Raw genomic sequence first — 20,364 nt, forward strand, 5'->3', positions numbered from 1 at the left:
CTGGAAGCACGAGTCCTCTGTCCTCGTGAGGGACGTGGGGAATTCAAAAGGGGCGCCGGTTGCTTGTGCCCCTCACTTTAGAGCTGACTGGCGCACTGTCCCACGGCCGGCAGCCCGTTTCCCGTCACCCTGCAACACTCCGAAGAAAGTTGCCCTCCCTTCGCCAGCACTAACGATGGCGCCCGAGGCGTCAGGCGAGGCGCACGCGCCTTGGAGGCAGAGGCCGGGCGCGTAGGGCGGAACGCGACTCCTCCCCCGCCCCCACGTCCCGCCCCGTTTCCGGCGGAAGCGGCCTCAACAAGATAAACTTTATTGTTCCCGTCGGGACGGCGAGGATGTCGGTGAATTACGCGGCGGGACTGTCGCCGTACGCAGACAAGGGCAAGTGTGGCCTCCCCGAGGTGAGCTCGGCCCGGCGTCCCGAAGGCCGCCCGCAGCGCCGCGGGCTGGGCGGGGTCGGGCAGCAGCGGGGCATTGTGGGAATATCGGGAGGCACGGAGGCTAGACAATGGGAGGGACTTCCCGGAGAGGAGGGGGCGGGAAGTGACGCCCCCTGCGCTCCCGGGGACCCGGACGCCCCCAGCCCCCAGTCGGCCTGGCCGGACCGAGGGAGGCCCCCGCGTCGCGGGAAGTCCCGAAGTTCTGATGAGGGAAGCGCGCGAACGCAGTTGCAGGCGGAAGGCTCGGCAGGGGCGAAGGCGGGGAGGTGGGAAGAAACACTCTTGGGGCACAAATTAGGCGAGAGGTTTCCAGAGCCGGGACCGCAGGGCCCGCACGTGCCAGGCTGGGGAGCTGACACTTTATCCTGAGGGTGATGGAGAGGGGTTTCAGGTTGGATGGACGTAGATAGTTTCAGCAAAACCCCTTCTGCTGCTCTAGGACTTGGGGTGAGTCACTTCCCTTCTGGGTCCCCTAGCCCCTCTGTAACCTGGGGGGAAGATCGCCCCATCCCCTAAAGCCCGGTCCGCGCGCTCTGAGGCGTTTAATAAGAGCCCTCAGAATCCCTCCCGAAGCCCCTCTCTTCTCCTCCTGCCTGGCCCTTGATTAGTCGCTTGATTCCACAAGCATTTATTGAGCACCTACTATGCACCAGGCACATTCTCATCCCTCCTTCTGGCAGGGAGACAGACAAGGAGAAAGTAAATAGAAGTCCGATGGCAGTCAGCTTCAGGGAGAAAAGCAAAGAGGGCAGTGGCGAGGAGACCTGGGGCTGCATTGAAACCAGGACCCAGGAGGCATCACGGAGATCACTTTTCTTTTTTCAATTTTTTTTTTAAGATTTTTTAAAAATTTATTTGACAGAGAGAGAGAGAGATCACAAGTAGGCAGAGAGGCAGGAGGAGAGAGAGGGGGAAGCAGGCTCCCCACTGAGCAGAGAGCCCCTCCTGGGGCTGGATCCCAGAACCCTGAGATCATGACCTGAGCTGAAGGCAGAAGCTTAACCCACTGAGCCACCCAGGCACCCCTCAATTTTTTTTTTAATTGTGGCAAAATCCACAACATAAAATGTCCCACCTTAACCATTTCAAGTATACAGTTCAGAGGCTTAGAAAACATCCACACCATGGGGCGCCTGGGTGGCTCAGCGGGTTAAGCTTCTGCCTTCAGCTCAGGTCATGATCCCAGGGCCCTGGAATCGAGCCCCGCATCGGGCTCTCTGCTCAGCGGGGAGCCTGCTTCTTCCTCTGTCTCTGCCTGCCTCTCTGCCTACTTGTGATCTCTCTCTGTCAGATAAATAAATAAAATCTTTTAAAAAAGAAAACACCCACACCATCCTGCAACCACGCCACTACCCTCCATCTCTAAAACTTACCATCTCCCCACACGGAGACTGTTCCTATGAAGCACGGATTCCCCACCCCCTGCCCCAGCCCTGGCTCCCACCCTCTCCTCTCTGTCTCTGTGAACAGGACTCCTCTGGGGCCCTCCTAGGAGTGGGGTCCTGCAGGAGGGGTCTTTCCGGTCTGGCTCCTCTCACTGAGCCCAGTGTCCTCAGGGGTCCCTCCATGTCATGGCAGGTGTCAGGGTCCCTTCCTTTCTAAGGCTGGATTGTACTCCAGCGTGTGGACGGGCCGCGCTGTGCTTATCCTTTTGCCCATTGATGGACCCTGGGGTTGATTCCACATTTTAGTGATTGTAAATGATGCTGCTGTGAACACAGGTGTGCAAATGAGATGATTTTTGAGCCAAGAGCTAAAGGAGGTGAAAGAGGAGTCATGTGGGTAGTGCTGTACCCTCTGCCTAGAGCCTGTGCAAAGGTCCTGAGGCAGGATCAGGCCTGGTGTGTTGGAGGAATAGCGAGGAGGCATGTGTGACTGGAGGAGAGTGGGTGAAGGGCAGAGAGGGGGAGAAGGGGAGGGTAGATAGTGCAGGGCCTCCCGGGGGGCCACTGGGAGGGCTTAGGCTTTTAAGGAGGGCTTAGGTTTTTTTTTTTTTTTTTTTAAAGATTTTATTTATTTATTTGACAGAGAGAAATCACAAGTAGACAGAGAAGCAGAGGGGGGCTTAGGTTTTTAGGCTCCCTAAGGATGCGGGAGCCCCTGTGGACAGAGGAGGGACATGAGGATAAGCTCCCTTTTCCAGTGGGTTCTCTTCCCCCTACTACCCCCCACCCCCGGGAAAGGCAGAGGAATCCCAATCTGTGGCTAGTGGCTTTGCCACTTGGGACACGTTTTGACCTCTGCCTCCTCTGTGTCCCCTGACAGATCTTCGACCCTCCTGAGGAGTTAGAGCGGAAGGTGTGGGAGCTGGCGCAGCTGGTGTGGCGGTCCTCCAACGTGGTGTTCCACACAGGTGCCGGCATCAGCACCGCCTCGGGCATCCCTGACTTCAGGTCTGTGGGCATGGAGGGAAGGTTGAGGCAGGGTCCGCTACCGCCAGCATTTTCCCTGTCAACTCACAGAGGCTTGGCCATCAGAACCGGTCCTGCCGCCTTCCCCGGGGATGTTGGGGACTGGAAAGACCCCGCCCTTGCAGACAGGTCCCTTTAAGTCATGCTCAACATTCCATTGGTCACTCACACCTCATTGGCTAGAGTGTGGTCACCTGACTGTCCCTAGCTGCAAGGGATCCTGGGGAATGTAGTCTTTTGCCTGGTCCCACCATGCATGCCCAAGTACTGGGGTTCTATTGCCTTAGACTTTGGGAAGATTGCTGTCAGGGGCAGTTGGCTCCATGCTCACTTGCAAATATTTTTCGGTCGGACCTGGTGTCAGGCAAGTGGCTTTAACCATCCTGACCTCAGGCTCTCACCTGTTGACAAGGGTATGCACCAGTGTCTAAGCCCCTCCCTGCTTGGGGCAGCCTGTGTTGGGCAAGAGTCTTCTTGCTGAAGCACCAGGGTCTCAAACTGGCACCCCCTAGCGGCCCCTGAAGGCACCGAGTTTCCTATAGGGCAGGCCTGTTGTGTTTATACTCCCTCCCTAGGCCTCATAGGCCCTTAGCCCAGACTTGCAGCGGGAGAGCAGATTCCTGGTTCCGGGAGGAATGTCACACTTCTTTTTTTATTTTTATTTATTTTTTTTTTTAGATTTTATTTATTTATTTGACAGAGAGAGATCACAAGGAGGCAGAGAGGCAGGCAGAGAGAGAGGAAGGGAAGCAGGCTCCCTGCTGAGCAGAGAGCCCGATGCGGGACTCGATCCCAGCACCCCGAGATCATGACCTGAGCCGAAGGCAGCGGCTCCCTGAGCCACCCAGGCGCCCAGGAATGTCACACTTCTAAGGCGTGCTTCCCTCCCACCCCTCCTCCATAACCTGCCATGGCTCCCCACTGCCACACAGGGGAGTTCCCCATACTTCAGGCTGGAAATCAAAGCCCTTCCTGACCCTGCCTCAGGACACCTCTCCCTCGTGGGCCCTGCTGCTCTCACTGGAGCCCCCAGACCACTTCATTTCCCCCAACTCACAGGCCGTTGTCAGTCCCCAAGGCCTTTGCTTACCCCTCCCGCCCGAACTCTCTTCCCTCTGCTTGCACAGCTGAAGACACAGCTCAGCCTCCTCCAGGAAGCCTTCCCCCACTCCCCATGCACAGGCCCCAGCACCTCCACTGGGCTCCCCCAGCTTCACAGCTGCAGGGTCGGTGACCACTTAGGTCCACCCGCCATGAGATGGAGGACTCCTTGAGGGCAGGGCCTCGGTCCACTAGGACCTCCGCATCACCCAGCACAGGGCCAGGCTCAGTGTAGCAGCAGGAAATGTTGATTGGAATGAATAATTTTTTGCCGTCGAGCGCCACAGGCTCTCCCTTTCCCCTCCCTGCCCCCTTTAGCTCTCCCTTCTCCTTGGTTGTTTTGTTTTGTTTTAAAGATTTTATTTATTCATTTGACAGAGATCACAGGCAGGCAGAGAGGCAGGCAGAGAAAGAAGGGGAAGCAGGCTCCCCGCTGAGCAGAGAGCCCGATGCAGGGCTCAGTCTCTCTCTGTCTCTGTCTCTAATGTTCTGTCTCTTATTCCTTACCCCGTCTCCTTGAACCCTAAACTCTCCGTGTCTCCCCCCACCTGCCACCTTCAGGGGCCCCCATGGTGTCTGGACAATGGAGGAGCGGGGCCTGGCCCCCAAATTCGACACCACCTTCGAGAGTGCACGGCCCACGCAGACCCACATGGCGCTGGTGCAGCTGGAGCGCGTGGGCCTCCTCCGCTTCCTGGTCAGCCAGAACGTGGACGGGCTGCACGTGCGCTCCGGCTTCCCCAGGTAACCCCTGGCTTCTGGCCCTGCTCCCTCGGGGCCTCAGTCTCCTCATCTGTCAAGTGAACGCTGATGCCGGCCCCTCCCATGGGAGGCCGCCGCGGTGATTTAGGCGGCAGGGAGAAGCGCCGGGCGCCCCGTGGAGCTCTGTGAACCAGAGCTGTCATCCGCTGTCACTGCCTCCAGGGCTCATCTCGAGAATTGGGGTCCCCTTTCCTGGTCCCAGGGTCCTCTGGGGTGCTTCCAGCCCTGACCACTGTGGTCTGGACCTCTGTCGGCCTGGAGTGTGGCCCTCAGCCACCAGCACCAGGCCTGCTCCCCAGTCTCCCTCGGGGGAGGCCGAGAGGAAGCTGGGCGCCGGAGGAAGTGCTCACGGTTGGGAGCTGGTAGTTGGGTCTTTCATACCTGTTTTTTTTTACTTTTATAGTGAGTGGGAACACTGTACTAGGGCCAAAAGACTGACCAGGTCTTACCCTTCGGTCCACAGATGAGAGCAGGGGCAGATGTGGACACGAGTCGCCCACCCTTTGTAGGCGAGGGTTGAAGGAAGAGGATTTTTCTCGGCCTCTAAAGGGGAATGAGACCACTGTCCCCTCCCCTTTTGAAATGGGCCTGAGTCCCTTTTGGAGGAGGAAGCACTAATCTGCCAGCACCCACTGCACACAGACAGGAGCGAAATGGATTGCACCCGCCTCTTTCCCCGGTGCCCACTGCGCACCACACGCTGTTCTAGACGCAGGTCGTTGTGGGCACAGGACGGAAGGCCCTCCTGGGACTTACGCTCTCGGGGCGCAGAAACAGAAGACGAGATCAGTTAGCAAACTGCAAGCTAGGTCAGGCGGCGATCGCTGTCAGGGACCGAGAGGGGAAAGTGGGACAGGAGATGCAGCCTGTGACAGGCCAGGGGGGCTGTGACACTGGCCTAGGGACATGAGGGAGTGAGAGAGGTGACCGACAGAGCGAGGGGAAGAGCCTTCCAGGCCTGATCATTGCTCCCCCAAATATTCCAAAAGTTAGGCTCTGCTGTCCCATTTCACAGATGGGGCCTGAGGCAGAGAGAGGTTAAGTGACCTGTCCAAGGTCACACAGCAGGGAAGCAACAGAGCCAGGAGTTGATCCCACGTCCCTCTGCCTCTAAACCCTATGCCCCCAGGGCCACTCATCACCTTAGGTTCTTTGCAAACCGGGGATCAAAATTCCTGTCCTTCGGACCTGGTGACATTTGGAGGTTTCAGCACGAGTATGGGATTTTGTGAGCAGCGTGGGCTGTCCATGTATGGGGTGGGATCAGCCGTAGAGGTTAATGATGTCCAGGCTCGGAGAGGTTGGGCCATCTGGGTGAGGTTGTACAACTATGCATGGCGGAGTCCACAGCCAGAGGCCCTGGAAGGAAGGAGTCCATTGATCCTATGGTTGAGGGCCTAGGGAAGGCTTCCTGGAGGAAGAGGGCTCAGTGCTCAGCCTTAAGCCTTAGGAACCAGTACCCCGTGCCACGGCGAAGTGTCTCCCTTCTCCTCCCACAGGGACAAGCTGGCAGAGCTCCACGGAAACATGTTTGTAGAGGAGTGTGTCAAGTGTAAGACGTGAGTGCCACGGAGGGTGGGGGCGGGGCACAGGGCACGGGCAGCCCCCGGCCGGCCCTGTGTTCATGTTCTGTCACCTCCCAGGTCGGGGCCTCGTGAGCCTCCTCTGGCCTGGCCAGAGACCCAGGCTTGGGTGGGGGCTGGGACACACGTTCCCCCTGGGGAGGTGCGCTCCTCTCCTGCGCCACAGGGACGATGGCCAGAACAATGGCCACAAACCGGGCGGCTCAAAACAGAAACGGGTCATCTCAACCTGGAGCTAGAAGTTCGAAGTCGGCTGTGGCCGGGCCGGCTCCTGCTGAGCCCTGCGGGGGGTGCTTCTTCCCGCCTGCTTGTGTCTGCTGGAGGTTTCTCACCGTCCTTGGCGCTCCTCGGCCTGTCGACCCCTCAGTCTGCCATCTGGCTGGCTTGTAAGGACACTAGTCCTGTTAGACGAGGGCCCAGCCTCCTCCAGTGTGAGCTCATTATGTCTGCGATGATCCTGTTTCCAAATGTGGTCACTCTCTGAGGTATCAGGAGTCGGGATTCCAGCATATCTTTTGGGGGGACACAGTTCAGCCCAAGACAGAGTGTGACAGGTGTGTCTGCCCGCTCTGGGCAGACTGAGCCAGAGCCCTTCCCGGAGCCGGGGTGCTGACTCAGCAGCCGCCTGGCAAGGGCGGGAGGTTCCCATGGCCACAAAAAAAAAAGTCCCCAAATCTGTTTTGAAAAATTTCAAGTCTACAGAAAACTCGTAAGAATCGTATGATGAACCGAACTCTGCCTAGACCAGGGCTCAGCAAACCTTTTCTTGAAAGGGCCAGATGGTAGAACGTTTTCAGCTTTACGGCCCAGAGTGTCTCTGTCAGGATGACGGGCTCTGCCTTCGAGGTGTGAGAGCTGTGTTAGACACCATGGGAAGGAATGTGCGTGGCCGTGCGCCAATAAAGCTTTATTCACAAGGACAGGGGGCTGAAGGCCAGATTTGGTCCTCACGTCTGTAGTCTGCTGATCCCCACGTGGATTTGGCAGTCGTTCCTGTTTCGTTAGTCCTTGCTGGGCTGTTGAGGCTAATAGTCCACCGCTCCGGGCCCGAGGGACGCGTGTCTCCCCGGAGCTCTTCTCTTCCTCGGCCGCAGCACGTTCGTTGTAAAGGCCACATAGAAAGCCATGTAGGTCGCCCAGCCTCACCCCGGCCCAGCTGCCCAAGTGCTCCTGAGCCTTCTGTTTTTGTCCCGGTCCAAGATCCAACCAGGGGTCCCACCTTGCACGTCACTGTCGCATCTCTCGAGTCTATCTGGAACCCTTCCCAGTCTATTTCCACGCCACTGGCATTGGGGTGCGGCTAGGCCGGCTGTGTTGTGGAAGCCCCCCACTTCCCTGGGAGAGCAGCTCAGGCCGCAGGGGAGCAGGGGGTGGGCTGACTCGGCCCCACAGGCCCCCCCTTCCTCCCCCAACACAGGCAGTACGTCCGGGACACTGTCGTGGGCAGCATGGGCCTCAAGGCTACAGGCCGGCTCTGCACTGTGGCCAAGGCGAGGGGGCTGCGGGCCTGCAGGTGAGTGACCCCCCCCCGCCCCGCCCGCACTCCAGGGGAGGGTGCGCGCCTCCGCGCTGATGCCCCCAACCTCCTCCGCAGGGGGGAGCTGCGAGATACCATCCTGGACTGGGAGGACGCCCTGCCTGACCGGGACCTCACTCGCGCTGACGAGGCCAGCAGGTCTGACCCTCAGGAGAGCCCGGATTGGGCGGATGGGGACACAGGGAGAAGCCCAGCCAGCCCTGGCCCCGGGGGCAGTCAGGGGAGGCTTCCTGAAAGAAGCGGTTGCTAGTGCTCTGGGCCTCACTGTCCTCCTGAGTACAGCAGCTGCTCGCACGCACCGCACCGTGCTCGTGTTGCGGGCAGGGAAACTGAGGCATCTGGAGGTGGGGTCCTGCCCAAAGCTGCCCGGCTGGGAAGTGGCTGTGCCAGGGTAGAACCCGAGTCCCAAGGCTCGATGGTCCTGCGCACGTCAACAGCCCTGCTTCTGCCAATGGGGGGTTGGGGGAGAGGGGGCCCAGGCAGAAGCGGAGCTGCGGTGGTGGGACTCAGGGCGGCTGGGAAGCCGGCCCAGGCTGCGGGTGGCCCTTGAGAACAGAGGCAGCCTGAAGGGAGCTGCCCCTACCCCCGGGGCTGGGCGTGTAGCAGGGGCACAGGGCCTGTGGGGAGACCATGGGGCTTGAGCCAGGAGGGGCGGGAGGGCTGTAGAGACCACCGTGCCCGGCTAGGAGGGGCTCCGTCTGACTCTGCCTGCTTGCCCCAGGAACGCAGACCTGTCCATCACGCTGGGCACCTCGCTGCAAATCCGGCCCAGCGGGAACCTGCCCCTTGCCACCAAGCGCCGAGGAGGCCGACTGGTCATTGTCAACCTTCAGCCCACGAAGCACGTGCGTTCTGAGCCCCCCCTGACATGTTCCCTGCCCCAGCCTCCCTCCCCTCCCAACCTTGGCCTCAGCCTGACCTGCCTTTGCCCCCCACAGGACCGCCACGCTGACCTGCGTATCCATGGCTACGTGGACGAGGTCATGACCAGGCTCATGAAGCACCTGGGCCTGGAGATCCCTGCCTGGGACGGCCCCCACGTGCTGGAGAGGGCGCTGCCCCCCCTGCCCCGCCCTCCCGCCCCCAAGCTGGAGCCCAAGGAGGAGGCCCCCACCCAGCTCAATGGCCCAGCACCTGCCGGCCCCAAGCCGGAGCCCTCCACGGAGTCCTGCGCCCAGCACAATGGCTCTGGGCCTGCCAGCCCCAAGAGGGAACGGTTGGACAGTCCTGTGCCGCACAGGCCCCCCAAAAGGGTGAAGGCCGAGGTGGCCCCCAGCTGACTAGGGGCCCTGGGGAGGGTGGGGCTTTTTGTAGAAACCGTGGATTCATCTTTTCTTACTGGTCTCGCTTTGTCACTCGTACCTGCCCATGGGGGTGGGGGGGCGACCTCAGGGTGCTGATTGCTGGGATCCAGGCCCCAGGCCAGGCTCACCCTCCACTGCCTCTCTCTCTAGCTCTGGGGGCCTCTGGGGTGGGCCTGAGGAGGAGCATTTCGCCCTGGACACGACCTTGGATCTGACACCTGAGGCACTTGCTCTTCTAGGTCCAGGCCCAGCCCCTGACTCAGGATGTGCTGGGGAGGTGTGGCCGGGCCGAGTTAACTCTCTCTGGCCTGGGCCCTCACTCCCGATCCCCTGCCTCCCCAAAATCGCCTTCACCATTCCTCCAGGAGGTAAGGGTGGGCCAAGCCACCGTTCAGGAGCCAGATTTCATGGTGGCGTGGACAGTAGGGGTTTGCCTTGCCTTGGGGGCTGGAGGGAGAAAGGTGTGTGCCCCCAGCTGCCTCCGGCTTCCAGAGAAGTCTTCAATGCAATAAACAGCAATTCTTGTGTCTGAGTCTGTGTGTTTGACGTTCATGACCTTGTACAAGGTCCTAGTCCTGGAGAGTAGGGGGGGGTGGGGCAGGACCGCATGGTCCCCTTGCCCCTGTGGAGCCGGCCTGGGCCAGCCCCGGCCTGGGGACGAAGGAGGAAGACAGTCCATGGCTGGCATTCCTAGAGCCCTCAGTGTGTGATCATGGGCCCGCGTGCATGGTTCTTAAATATCTGCCCTCCACTGCCTGGCTGTGAGCCCCTGGAGGCTAGAGGCTGTGGCTTTCCAGGTCTGGTTCACAGCCCCTGGCACCTGCTCAGAGCAGGTGGGGAGTCACCACGCATGAGCGTCAGACACAGCCGGCTTCCAGCCAGCACCCTTCACTTCCCATGCCTCAGTCTCCCCATCTGGAAAATGAGCAGGGTGGGCTGTGGAGGCCCCCAAGAGGGCAGGTCCCCAGACCTTCCCTGACACCTTGAAGGGCCCCCAGACAGCTCGGTCCAGGCATGACAAGCACGGGCCTCGCGACCGCTCTCCAAGGTGCTGAAGGCCTGGCATGTGGCCTTTCCAGCCTGGGGGTGGGGCTGCACCTCCCCTCGCATCATGGGTTGGCCCAGCCCCTCCTTCCAGGAGTTGGGGAGCCCAAGACTCTGCTTCGGCTCCCACCCAACACCTCTTTGTGCCAGCCATGTTCTGTCAAAATACTTTATTAAGGATCTCTGCAAGCTTAGAAAAGTGAGGTGGCTTGGGGCCAGGGTCCCCACAGACTCAGCCGGTTTCTCTTCCCTGTGTGCAGGGGGCAGGGAAGAGGCCTGGAGCAGGGGAGCTGTTGGGTCATGATGTCTGTGTGTCTGTCTGTCTGTCTGTCTGGGTCTGTGGGTCACTCTGCATGTGTCTGCCGGTTCCTTTGCCTGGGTCTGTGGCTTTCTCAGGCTTTGTGACCCTGCGGGCGTCCTGTGTCTGGGCGTGTTCTGTGTGTTTCGGGGTCCCGGAGATTGTGCATTTCCATCCTGGCTCTTCTGCCAGGTCTCCCCTCTCACCCCCATGCCCGTCGTGACTGTCCACAGAAGGTCCCCTAAGCCCAGGGGCCTGAGGGCACATAGAGATGGTGCTCACAGCTCCTCCCCCGCTGCCTCCAATCCCACCCGCCCAGAGCTGAGCGCTGGCTCAGGCGCAGTCCAGCCCAGCAGGGTGGCCCCTTTCAGCTTCTCCATCGAGTTGTCCGGGACCAGTGTCAAGTTGTCCTTGGCGAGTGTCAGGTTGTCCCGGGGGAGGGTCAAGTTGTCTGGGATCAGAGTCGAGTTGTCCAGACCCTTTGTCAAGTTGCCCAGAGCCGACATGCCCCGAGATTTCCAGTCCGCCATGGGGCTGCCTGGAGACCCTTCCTGGGATGTGCCATCCTTGGACCGCGGTCCTGGGGCCTCGGAGCCTGGTGTGACGTCGGGGGCCACGCGGGAGGCAGCGTCGTTGTGCAAAGTTCTGGAGAAAACTGAGCGAGGGTTGGGAGGATCATGAGGGACAGGATGGGAGACTGGCATCCCTCTCGTCCCTAACCCCAGCCTCAGAGGGTGGAAATGAGGGGGTCCGCTCCCCCACCCCCCAGAAGCCCAGTATAGGGGCTTGCGGAAACAAGGGGACTGTACCCATGGCGCACCCCAGAGGGGCTTTGTAGGCTGAGCATCTCAAACCCACCTACCTCGAACAGGTGCGTAGTCTCCGGTGTTCTCGGCTTTGTTGGCGACGAAAGGGCTAATGGAGGGTAGGACGATGAGGGCAAAGGAGAACAGCAGGACCTGGCGGAGAGGGGGGAGGTCACCCCATCCCTCCCCCCACCCCGTGAGCAAAGAAACCAAGGCCCAGACGATGGGATCGTGCTTGAACTGGGGCTCAGGCTATGGTCAGCTCCCTGCACAGTCCCCTTGGCCAAGGCCATGGACCCCCTTTATCCTCGGGACCAGGACTTACTGCTAGGCAGGTGCCGGTCTGGGCCGACTTGCTGGTGGACTGGATGACAATGGCCTGGAGTTTCTTCAGCTGCTCCAAGAGGGACCTTAGTGGGAATGCGCAGGCCTTGGCTCAGCCCCAGGCCGTTGTGATCTGACTCCCCTCTGTTTCTGGGGTCTCCCAGCCCAGCTGATGTCTGAACCGCACTCATCTCTCATGGCCCCATTGGTCTTAGAGTCCCGGACTCTCCATCTTCGCTTCAGTAAATCTCCCTGAAAATCCCCGCCCTGCATCCACTCACTTCTCGGCTCCCTGATCCAGGCCGCCATCATCTCTCACCAAAACCCCAGCTCCAGCCTCTATTCTGGCCCCTTTAAGGCCCCTCCTGCCCTCCTAGGGTTCATGCTCCCAGCAGTAGCCAGATGGAACTTTTCAAATGTAAGTGGGCTTCTCTCCACCCTCCCAGGGCTCCCCCCACCCTGGGTAAAAGCCCAAGTCCTCCCCATGGTCCCCAAGGCTTGGCACGACCTGCCCTGTCCCCTCCCCCCCCCTCCCTTGCCCACTCTGCTCCAACCACATGGGCCCACATATTGTTTCTCCAACACACCAGACCTGGTCCTGCCCCAGGACCTTTGCACATGCTGGTTCCCTCTGTGCCAAGGACACAATTCCCACATGTCTTCTCGGAACTGGTTCTTTCTCATCCATCAGGTCTCCTCTCAAAAGTCACCTTATCTGACCTCCCTGCCCAGAGCAGCCCCACTCGCTCTCCAGTGCCTTTACCCTGCTTCGCTCTCCCCCTCAGTGACAATCACTCTTTGAAAATAATCTTTCACATATTTTCACTTGTCTTAGTATGTCTCCCACTAGACCATGAGTTCTGAAGTCGGGAGATGGTCTGTCTGTTTAATTGTGTGGTTCCAGTGCCCAGAAGAATGCCTGGCACAGACAAGATACTAAATAAATGTTAAGTAGATGACTGTCCCTCTTAGAACACGTGCAGTCCTCCAGGACACTGTGTTTCTAACCTCTGGCCATCCGTGGGCCATTTCCTCCTCCGGAAACACCCGTCCCCAAGTCCAGGTGCCCAACTCTATGCAGCCTGCCCCCTTCTAGGTGGAGCCCATAACCCCTGCTCTGCTTTGCCATCACAAGTTTGTCCCCCACACGGTTCTTCTCTCCTGCGAGGGACTCTGGGGGCCAGCTCCCCCCGTCCTCTGCCACAGCAGGACCAAGACTCACAGGTTCTGCTTCTCAAGATGCAAGACCTTCCTCTGCAGCTCCTGGTTCTGGGCTGTGCAAGCTGACATCCTGCAGGGACAATGTCACAGTGACATTCAGAATATGCCTGTCACCAACTGGCCCAGCTGACCTCTCCCTGAGAGGCCCCACTTCACAGGCAGGGGATCTGAGGCCAGAGATGGGACATCACTCATCCAAAGTCACCTGGAAAATCTGTGGATGGGTCAGGATTTGAACCCAGCTCTGCCTCGCTCCCACATCCCACGTCTGCATTGGTGTGGGGGTTTCCCTCCAGCCTGTGCCCTCAGGACTGGGCATGGAATGCCAAACTTGGACAGCGATGCTTCCCGAAGACCAAGGAGTAGGATGACTGGGAGTCCACGGAGGACCAAGTTACCATCCTCACCCTCCCCGTGAGCTCAAGTCACTCTACTCTCTGAACTCAGTCCCCTCACCTGTAGAATGGGGCAACGGTTACCTATTTCACAGAGTGTCTGGGAGAACAACATGAAACAAAGTTGATGAGGGGTTTCACGGATGGCATCTGAGGAGCATCACGATGGTGATCTGTCCGTCTAGGGACCCCAGATCCAGGCTGGCACCCCACCCTTCCCACCAGCATCCATCTGCGAGCGTGGCCTTGGCTCAGACCATTCAGATGGGGTAGTCTGGTCTTCGCATTGGATCCAGAGAAAGGAATAAGCACCGCCCCCCAACCCCGCCGAAAAGCCCTCCTTCTAAATAACTCACAGGGTAGAAAAGAATCCGTGATGTCGATTAAGGAAGACCCAAGGACCCAATGGTAATGTCAATGGAGGAAACCAGAAGCAAATCATGAGCAAGGGGCAGCTGACGCAGGGCAGCGAGGGACAGACCTTTCCCAGCCTTCCTCCAGCTCAACAAGCTGGAGGCACACGTGTTGAAAATTAGCAAAAGGACAACAGAACAAAATAAAGCACCAAGGAAGAATATACTCAAACCAAGGGCAAGAAGACTGTCAAATCACTGAACGCTACCGCTGAAACGAATCATACACTGTTCAGTTAATGAACTGAATGTAGGTACATTAAAAATAATAATAAAGCTAAGAGCAGAAATGGGAGAGCTAGAACACAGAAGTACAGGCGGACGGGAGGAAGGCCAGAAAGCCATTCTCCGGCGAGAATTAGTGAATAAACAAGTTTCTGGCAAGGTGAGTCAAGAAGATGAAGGAACAGAGAAAGCCCAAATGAACAGCACATGATTAAAATGGGTACGACCAAAAAAAGGGGGGGGGGGACACCTGGGTGGCTCAGTGGGTTAAAGCCTCTGCCTTGGGCTCAGGTCATGATCACAGGACCCTGGGATCGAGCCCCGCATCAGGCTCTCTGCTCGGCAGACAGCCTGCTTCCTCCTCTCTCTCTCTCTCTGCCTGCTTCTCTGCCTGCTTGTGATCTCTGTCAAATAAATAAATAAAAATAAAATAAAATAAAATGGGTATGACCGCCTTACAGCACAGAGTTCAGCAAACTAAGAAGAGACCACTGTGAACCAGTTCATGGCGGTCCATTGTCACGGACCACTTCCCGGAAGTGGAGGACAGCCCAAAGCCGACTTGGGAAGACACAAAACACCCAGATGGACCCGTAACACCCCATCAAGTCAGGCCCGGGTCCGGAAGTGAGCGAGCGAGCTCGTTCCGCTTCTGTTAGAGAAGAGGAGGCTGTCCCCTTCCGTGAGTTAAGAGAGAGGTGACTGGATGACACTGGGTGAGGAAGTTCTGCCAAGAATGGCGTCCCCTCTGCCCTTCCCATCACACACTCAAGGAAGCCGTGACAGCTGAGGACCAGGGACATTCAGACCAGGGGAGGAAGCACCCCGTCTTCAGGCAGAGAGTCAGAACAAGATGGGTCCTACAGTCTCCTTTCTTTGTGTTACGTCTTCTGGGGGATAAAGGGACCCCAAGGCTAAGCCCCCTGCCGTCTCTGGGCATCTTTCCATCTTTGCAATTCACGTGAAAAATAATCTCTCCCCGAGAGCGGAAAAAACCTCTCATTTTGTCAGCCCCCCCCCCCAACTGTGACCTCAGTCACTGCTGCATCCCTCTTCCTGGCCTCTGTTCCCGTGCCCCACCCCACGTGTGGCATCCCAGTCCCCCCAGTCTTACCGAGTTTCCAGGCCGTCTATATATTCCTTTTTCTTTTTCCGGCTCTCCTGGGCTGACTGTTTGTTCCGGATTTTCCGCCGGATTTTTTTCAGCACTCGCTCCTCGTACTGCGCAGTGACAAGGGAAGGAGGGGCCGCTCTGTCGTCTGGACCCCTGCTCTCTTTCCAGAGGAGCCCCCCCACCCCCAGACCCAGGGATCTGGGGGGAGAGTCCAGGAGACCCCTCTAAATTCATACAGAGTCTGCAGGGGGGCTCCTGGGTCCTGATGGTTTCCCGGGATCCCAGTCCCAGTTAGGAACCTGCGCCCAGACTTTGCGCACCGGGGCGATGGCGCCACCTTCCGGCCGCGCCGGGGAACAGCGCTTTCCTGGGGCCGGCAGGTGGGTCCCGAGACCGACGGTCTTGGCAGTGGGCAGGGCAAACCCAGGTGGTGAGTGAAATCGGCTTGGGGGGGGGGTCGAGGTGGGGTGGCTGCGGCGACCTATTGCCTGTGGCGGTGTGGGGGTGGGGGCCACGGTCACGGAATTCTTGCGTGAAAACTCCCGGCCAGAGAAATTCAAACATTCCTACAGTGCAGCACAGCCCAGTGGGAGCCTGCCTGCAGGAACAGCTGGCCTGCGGGTCACCCCCTTTGTGAGCTCCGGCTTGCAAGGGGCTGTATGATAGAGCGTGAAAGGCCCAGGAAGGTTCCCAGCGCCAAAATCCGCCGCTGCCTGGAAGCCCGCCCTCGGTTCCCGGGTGTTCCGACCCGCCCACCCAGCTGGCCTTTAGGACGCATTTCCCAGCTGCAGCCACGGCCGCGTCCTGACATTCTCGCGCAGGAGGCGCACCGGTGAGAGCCAGGCGCAGGTAGCGGCAGGAAAGCGGGCGGGGCCCGGAGCCCGGGCTCACCTTGGTGAGGGGCAGCTGGGTGGGCAGGGTGAGGCCTTCTTTGGCCAGAAGCTTCTTCTCGTCCTCTGTCAGCACCAGCTCCTGGCAGTGCTCAGCCCCGGGGCGCAGCAGGTGGGGGCCTGCCACGTGCTGCTGCTGCTGTGCGGGAAGCGGGGACAAGGCGCTGGGGGCGGGAACCCGACAGCCTCCGGGAAACGGAGGAGGGACCAGATTGGAGAAACTGTCCATCGGTCTGCGGCCGGGTCCGCGCGGGCACTGGGGCTCGAGAGCCCGCACCAGCCCCCTGAGCCGGGAGCTGATCCCGCAGATACCCTCACCGCGGACCCACAGACTTTTCATCTGTTTAACAAACAGTCATGTGACAACCATGTATTAAGCACCTACTGGGCGCCGGGCACTGTTCTGGGTTCTGAAAATTCACAGCAGTGCTGTCCGTAACAGCAAAGGGCTGGACCCAAGGGGGAGAGCTGACAAAGAGGGGACAGATTAAATAAGGTATGATCCAGGTGATCATGGAGGGGGGTGTGGAAAAGGACAGAGGCTTCCCCATATCAAGACCTAAAGCAATCACCAGGGTAAACTCTCAAGTTAAAACAAGAAAGGGGCAAAACCAGTGTAAGTGTGGGATGGTACTTCTGTCAAGCTTAGAAGGAGGAGGGGGTGAGGAGGAGAAGGAGGAATCCCTTTGAAAGGAATCCTTGGAATCCTTTGAAAGGGAGGTGAGGTGAACCCCCCCACACACACTCCACCCCCTCCACCCCCCCCCCCGCGCCTGTTTGTGCCTTTGGTTGAATGATTGCATTTGCCTATTTTTAAAAAGTGTTTAACTAAATTTAAATTATGAAAGATAAACATCAGAAAGAAAAGAACGTTGTCATCGGAGCGGCGAAGTCTTAGAAATGTTACCCGGTGGAACGGCAGACCCCAGAATAAAGGTACAGATTGGGGCAGTCTGTCCATCCTGAGGGACAGTCCCCACTACCCAGAATTCCAGGCCATTGATCACTGGTTCCTCATCTGTGAAATGGGGGCACTAATTGGGTCATCAGATCTGGTTTCGGGGTACTCAAAGCCCTCGGAAAGACAGATGGTCCTGGGTCTGTGAGCAGGAATTCAGTAGGTCAGCCAGGGATCGAGCCAGCGGCTGCTGTGTGACTTAAGGCAAATTGCTGACCCTCTCTGTGCCATTTCCTCAAGAGTAAATTAATGTAACAAGAGTCCCAATCTTTAGCATTTCTGTGAATTAAAAGATGATACATTGAAAGCATTTAGAAGGATGTCTGGCCTATAGCAGATACTTGGTTTTAGCCTTTTTTAAAAAAAATTATTATCACTACAGGAACATGCCCTACCCTGTGTGTGACTCAGTTTCCCAATCTCTGAAATGGAGGTCCTGGGACCCCATGAAGCCCTCTGAGCCCCGATGCTCTGGCGGGGGCTGGGGGGTGGGGACTGCTCACCAGGTCGGCGGCCCCGCTGCCGGAGAGCAGGAGATCTTTCACTGTGAGGTTGCAGCACGGAGGCTGGTCGGCCGGCTCAACCTGCTCCTCGGAGCAGAGGTCCGGGCTCCACATTTCTGACCAGGGCAGATGGGGACAAACCCAGGGAAGAGTCAGGTGGGGGCCTCTGAGTGCCCAGCTTCCACCTGCTGCCTCCAGAAAGGCTTCCAGGATTGACCACAATGTGCTAGGGATTGGGGGGCACAAACTCAAGGCCTGGGCTGAAGGAGAGAACCCCAGCTGGAGCCTCCATCTTCTCACTGAGGGAAACTGGGAGCCTGACTCCCCGGGACACTGCTGAGGGACCCACTGCCAGCCCAGGAGGGAGCGGTTGTTGTTGCCCAGGACTATAGACTAGGTCTCCAGCCAGAGAGCCTTATCTCCCCCTGGGGACAGGGACCAGGTCTAATTCACCTCAGATGCCCTTCCACCTGGCACCTATAGGCAGGCTGCTCCCCCAGAATGCAGACTTCTGGGTTACACAGCTCTTGGTTCGTATCCTGGCTGGGCAGATCTGTGTGACCTTGACTGAATGACTCAACCTCTCTGAGTCTCAGTTTTGTAAGTTCCCCAGTGAATCTATTAAGCACTCCTGCCTCCTTGCAAGACTCAAGAGACAAAGGACACCCTGCTGGGGGTTGGGGAGGGGGTGTCTTCTGCATAAGGCTAGTTTTCCCCAGATCCAGGAAGAGCATCTGGAGGCCTAGGGTCCTGTGACCTCACACGCTTTCATTGAGCATCTCCAAGATCCAGGCATGGGAGGTTCAAAGATGAGGCTGACAAGGTGGTGTCTGGGGCGGGGGCCAGTCTGCCAGGGTTACAGCCCAGCTCGGTGGCTCTGACTCATTCCTAAACCTCACCGAGAACGCCATGTCACCATCTGGGGAATGGGCCCAGGACAGCATCTCTTTCAAAGGGTGGGTATGTGCCAGCCCAGCGCCCAGAACCAGGCAAGGGTGGTGAATGAAGACGTGGAACCTACCCAGGTCTATGGCCACAGAGGCCTCCAGCACATGGGCCACTGGCCCAGGGCGACTGGCAAGGCCGGGGGGTCCGGGATGGTAGGAGGGGCAGAGCCCCTTGGCTGACTCGGCCGCATGGCAGCTGGTGGGGGAGGGGACTGCCCCGCTGCGCGGAGGGGTGTCCGGGGGGTCGGAAGGCAAGTCTTCAGAGATGCCACTGTCACTGGCTGCAGGGGACCAGATCGGGGAGCTGGGTGCCGAGTCTCCGGAACCCAGGATGGAGTTTAGGAAGTCATCAGAGTCTGGGCCTGGCAGGACCTGCTGGGACAGAGACGGAGGGGAGAGTTAAAAGCGCTGCGCTTTGTTCTGGATCGCTCTGTGACTCCGAGCAAGCCGCAGAGCCTCTCTGGGCCTCCCTTGTCCTTTCTGCAAGACAGAACGGGCTAATGCTCCTTCCTCCCGGGGTTGGTGAGCCTGAACACGATCAGGCAGCCTGGGTACCCCCCAAGACACAAGCCCCGAGTTTGAGCTTGAACCCAACCCCAAACTGCTGTGCGACCCTGGACAAGTAACTGTCCCTCTCTGGGCCTCAGTTTCCTCACCTCTAGGAAGAAGCTAATGTCACCTACTCCCTAGAGTAGCTGAGAGGTTCAACACAACAATGAGCTTTGTTAAAACTGAGCTCTGAGGGACGCCTGGGGGGCTCAGGTGGTTAAGCAGCTGCCTTCGGCTCAGGTCATGATCCCAGCGTCCTGGGATCGAGTCCCACATCGGGCTCCTTGCTCCGCAGGGAGCCTGCTTCTCCCTCTGCCTCTGCCTGCCATTCTGTCTGCCTGTGCTTGCTCTCTCTCCCTCTCTCTCTCTCTCTGATAAATAAATAAAATCTTAAAAAACAAACAAACAAACTGAGCTCCGAGCCCTAAATGCTTCCCCGAGGAAGTGGAGCTCCGGCTCTGAGGCCCGGTGTGTCCTCACCTGGTCCTCGACGTGGTCCCAGTCCTCACCCAGCTCCACGTGCCTCAGGATGCCGTCCTGCTGATCAAACAGGAGCTCCAGGAGCTCCAGGCTGCCAATAGGGTCCAAGGGGCAGCTGGAGGAAGCCATCTGGGGCGAGGAGGGGACAGGCGTGAGGAACCCACGGCTCCCTCTCCTCCCACCCCCCATCGGCACGCCGCCGCGAGGTCCCGGCGGCTCGAACCGAAGCCCCCACTCGACCCCCAGGCCGGCCCACCCTGCCCCTGGCGCTCCCATCTCCAGGCGGGCTGTGCCGCTCCCACAGGCCCTCCCAGGGCCGGCGATCGGTTTTCTTTCAAAGCTCTAGACAGGGGCCTGCGTGCGGGGGAACCGCCTGGTCAGCTCCTCTGAAGCTGATGGAACCAGCGCCCTCTTCCCTCCCGTCCTGCCCAGGTGCCCCCTTCCTCGAGGAAAGACAAGAAGAGCTCCGGGATGGAGGCATGAGTTTGGCCATTCCGTGCTCTCTCTGGGCCTCAGTTTTCCCATCTGTCTAATGGGGGGTGGGGTGGGAGGCTCCTTCCAACTCTGGGATCTTGGGAGGGTTTCCTGGCCTCCACCCCTCCCTCCCCCAGAGCCCCCCACGCCCCCCCACGCCCCCACCCCGCGCCTCCGCAGGGCTCACCTTTCCAGGTACTAAATCCCCATTCATGAGGCCAGCCAGCCCGGCCTCCTGCTGCTTTCTGAGTGTGTTCGGAGCTGGAGCCTCACCCCACCACCAGGACCAGGACGGCAGACTCTGCTCGCTCGTCTCTGTAGCTCTGTAACCACCCCCCAAAGATGCTGGAATTGTATGGGGAGCTCCTAGCCCATCCCTGGGTGCTGATTGGGGAATCCGCGAGATGGACAGGGCGAAGGGCCAGTGACACCAGGCCAGGCTGGGGGAAAGGAGGGAAGACCGTTATCTTGATGTTTTGTGCTTTTCTAGCCGGCAAGAGGCAAAGGCCAAAGTCTGGGGTGCCTCAGCTCTGCCATGACCTCTCCCCTACTTTCAGGGACTGTTTCTCCTCTGAGTCCCAGCAT

At 58.9% G+C, this 20,364-nt stretch overlaps 2 protein-coding genes across 10 annotated transcripts; one reads left to right on the forward strand and one right to left on the reverse strand.

The window, feature by feature from the left end:
• Positions 1-265: 265 nt before the first annotated feature.
• On the forward strand, positions 266-9,670 carry SIRT6 (sirtuin 6). Of its 5 annotated transcripts, none has more exons than XM_082735714.1 (8): positions 266-401; positions 2,706-2,833; positions 4,514-4,696; positions 6,214-6,273; positions 7,715-7,810; positions 7,892-7,983; positions 8,607-8,679; positions 8,773-9,670. In XM_082735714.1, the coding sequence occupies exons 1-8, from the start codon at positions 336-338 to the stop codon at positions 8,819-8,821; spliced, it is 747 nt and encodes a 248-aa protein (XP_082591840.1). In that variant the 5' UTR covers positions 266-335; the 3' UTR covers positions 8,822-9,670. The 5 variants fall into 5 exon arrangements, with proteins under 5 accessions (XP_082591840.1, XP_082591836.1, XP_082591838.1 ...); XM_082735710.1 differs by having other exon boundaries at positions 7,892-7,972; positions 8,556-8,679; XM_082735711.1 differs by lacking the exon at positions 266-401 and adding an exon at positions 475-887 and having other exon boundaries at positions 7,892-7,972; positions 8,556-8,679.
• A 667-nt stretch (positions 9,671-10,337) lies between these two features.
• Positions 10,338-20,108, reverse strand: CREB3L3 (cAMP responsive element binding protein 3 like 3). 5 transcript variants are annotated; one of them, XM_082692265.1, is made up of 10 exons: positions 19,967-20,108; positions 19,306-19,434; positions 18,351-18,648; positions 17,330-17,445; positions 15,870-16,004; positions 14,979-15,085; positions 12,833-12,901; positions 11,612-11,696; positions 11,343-11,439; positions 10,338-11,135 (listed from the first exon to the last, which is right to left on the reverse strand). In XM_082692265.1, the coding sequence occupies exons 1-10, from the start codon at positions 19,991-19,993 to the stop codon at positions 10,759-10,761; spliced, it is 1,440 nt and encodes a 479-aa protein (XP_082548391.1). In that variant the 5' UTR covers positions 19,994-20,108; the 3' UTR covers positions 10,338-10,758. The 5 variants fall into 5 exon arrangements, with proteins under 5 accessions (XP_082548391.1, XP_082548389.1, XP_082548390.1 ...); XM_082692263.1 differs by having other exon boundaries at positions 15,870-16,007; XM_082692264.1 differs by having other exon boundaries at positions 18,351-18,651.
• Between the last annotated feature and the right edge of the window lie 256 nt (positions 20,109-20,364).

This window comes from Mustela nivalis, assembly GCF_964662115.1.
Source record: "Mustela nivalis genome assembly, chromosome: 1".
NCBI lineage: Eukaryota > Metazoa > Chordata > Mammalia > Carnivora > Mustelidae > Mustela > Mustela nivalis.

What these genes read in the sequence shown, in the direction of transcription:
- SIRT6 (XM_082735710.1), top strand. Translation starts at nt 336, where the DNA reads ATGTCGGTGAATTACGCGGCGGGACTGTCGCCGTACGCAGACAAGGGC. An exon ending in GCAAGTGTGGCCTCCCCGAG is followed by an intron (nt 402 to 2,705) that starts GTGAGCTCGGCC and finishes GTCCCCTGACAG; the next exon opens with ATCTTCGACCCTCCTGAGGA. An exon ending in TCGGGCATCCCTGACTTCAG is followed by an intron (nt 2,834 to 4,513) that starts GTCTGTGGGCAT and finishes TGCCACCTTCAG; the next exon opens with GGGCCCCCATGGTGTCTGGA.
- CREB3L3 (XM_082692262.1), bottom strand. Translation starts at nt 19,993, where the DNA reads ATGAATGGGGATTTAGTACCTGGAAAG. An exon ending in ATAGACGGCCTGGAAACTCG is followed by an intron (nt 12,902 to 14,978) that starts GTAAGACTGGGG and finishes TTGTCCCTGCAG; the next exon opens with GATGTCAGCTTGCACAGCCC. An exon ending in AGACCGGCACCTGCCTAGCA is followed by an intron (nt 11,440 to 11,611) that starts GTAAGTCCTGGT and finishes CCTCTCCGCCAG; the next exon opens with GTCCTGCTGTTCTCCTTTGC.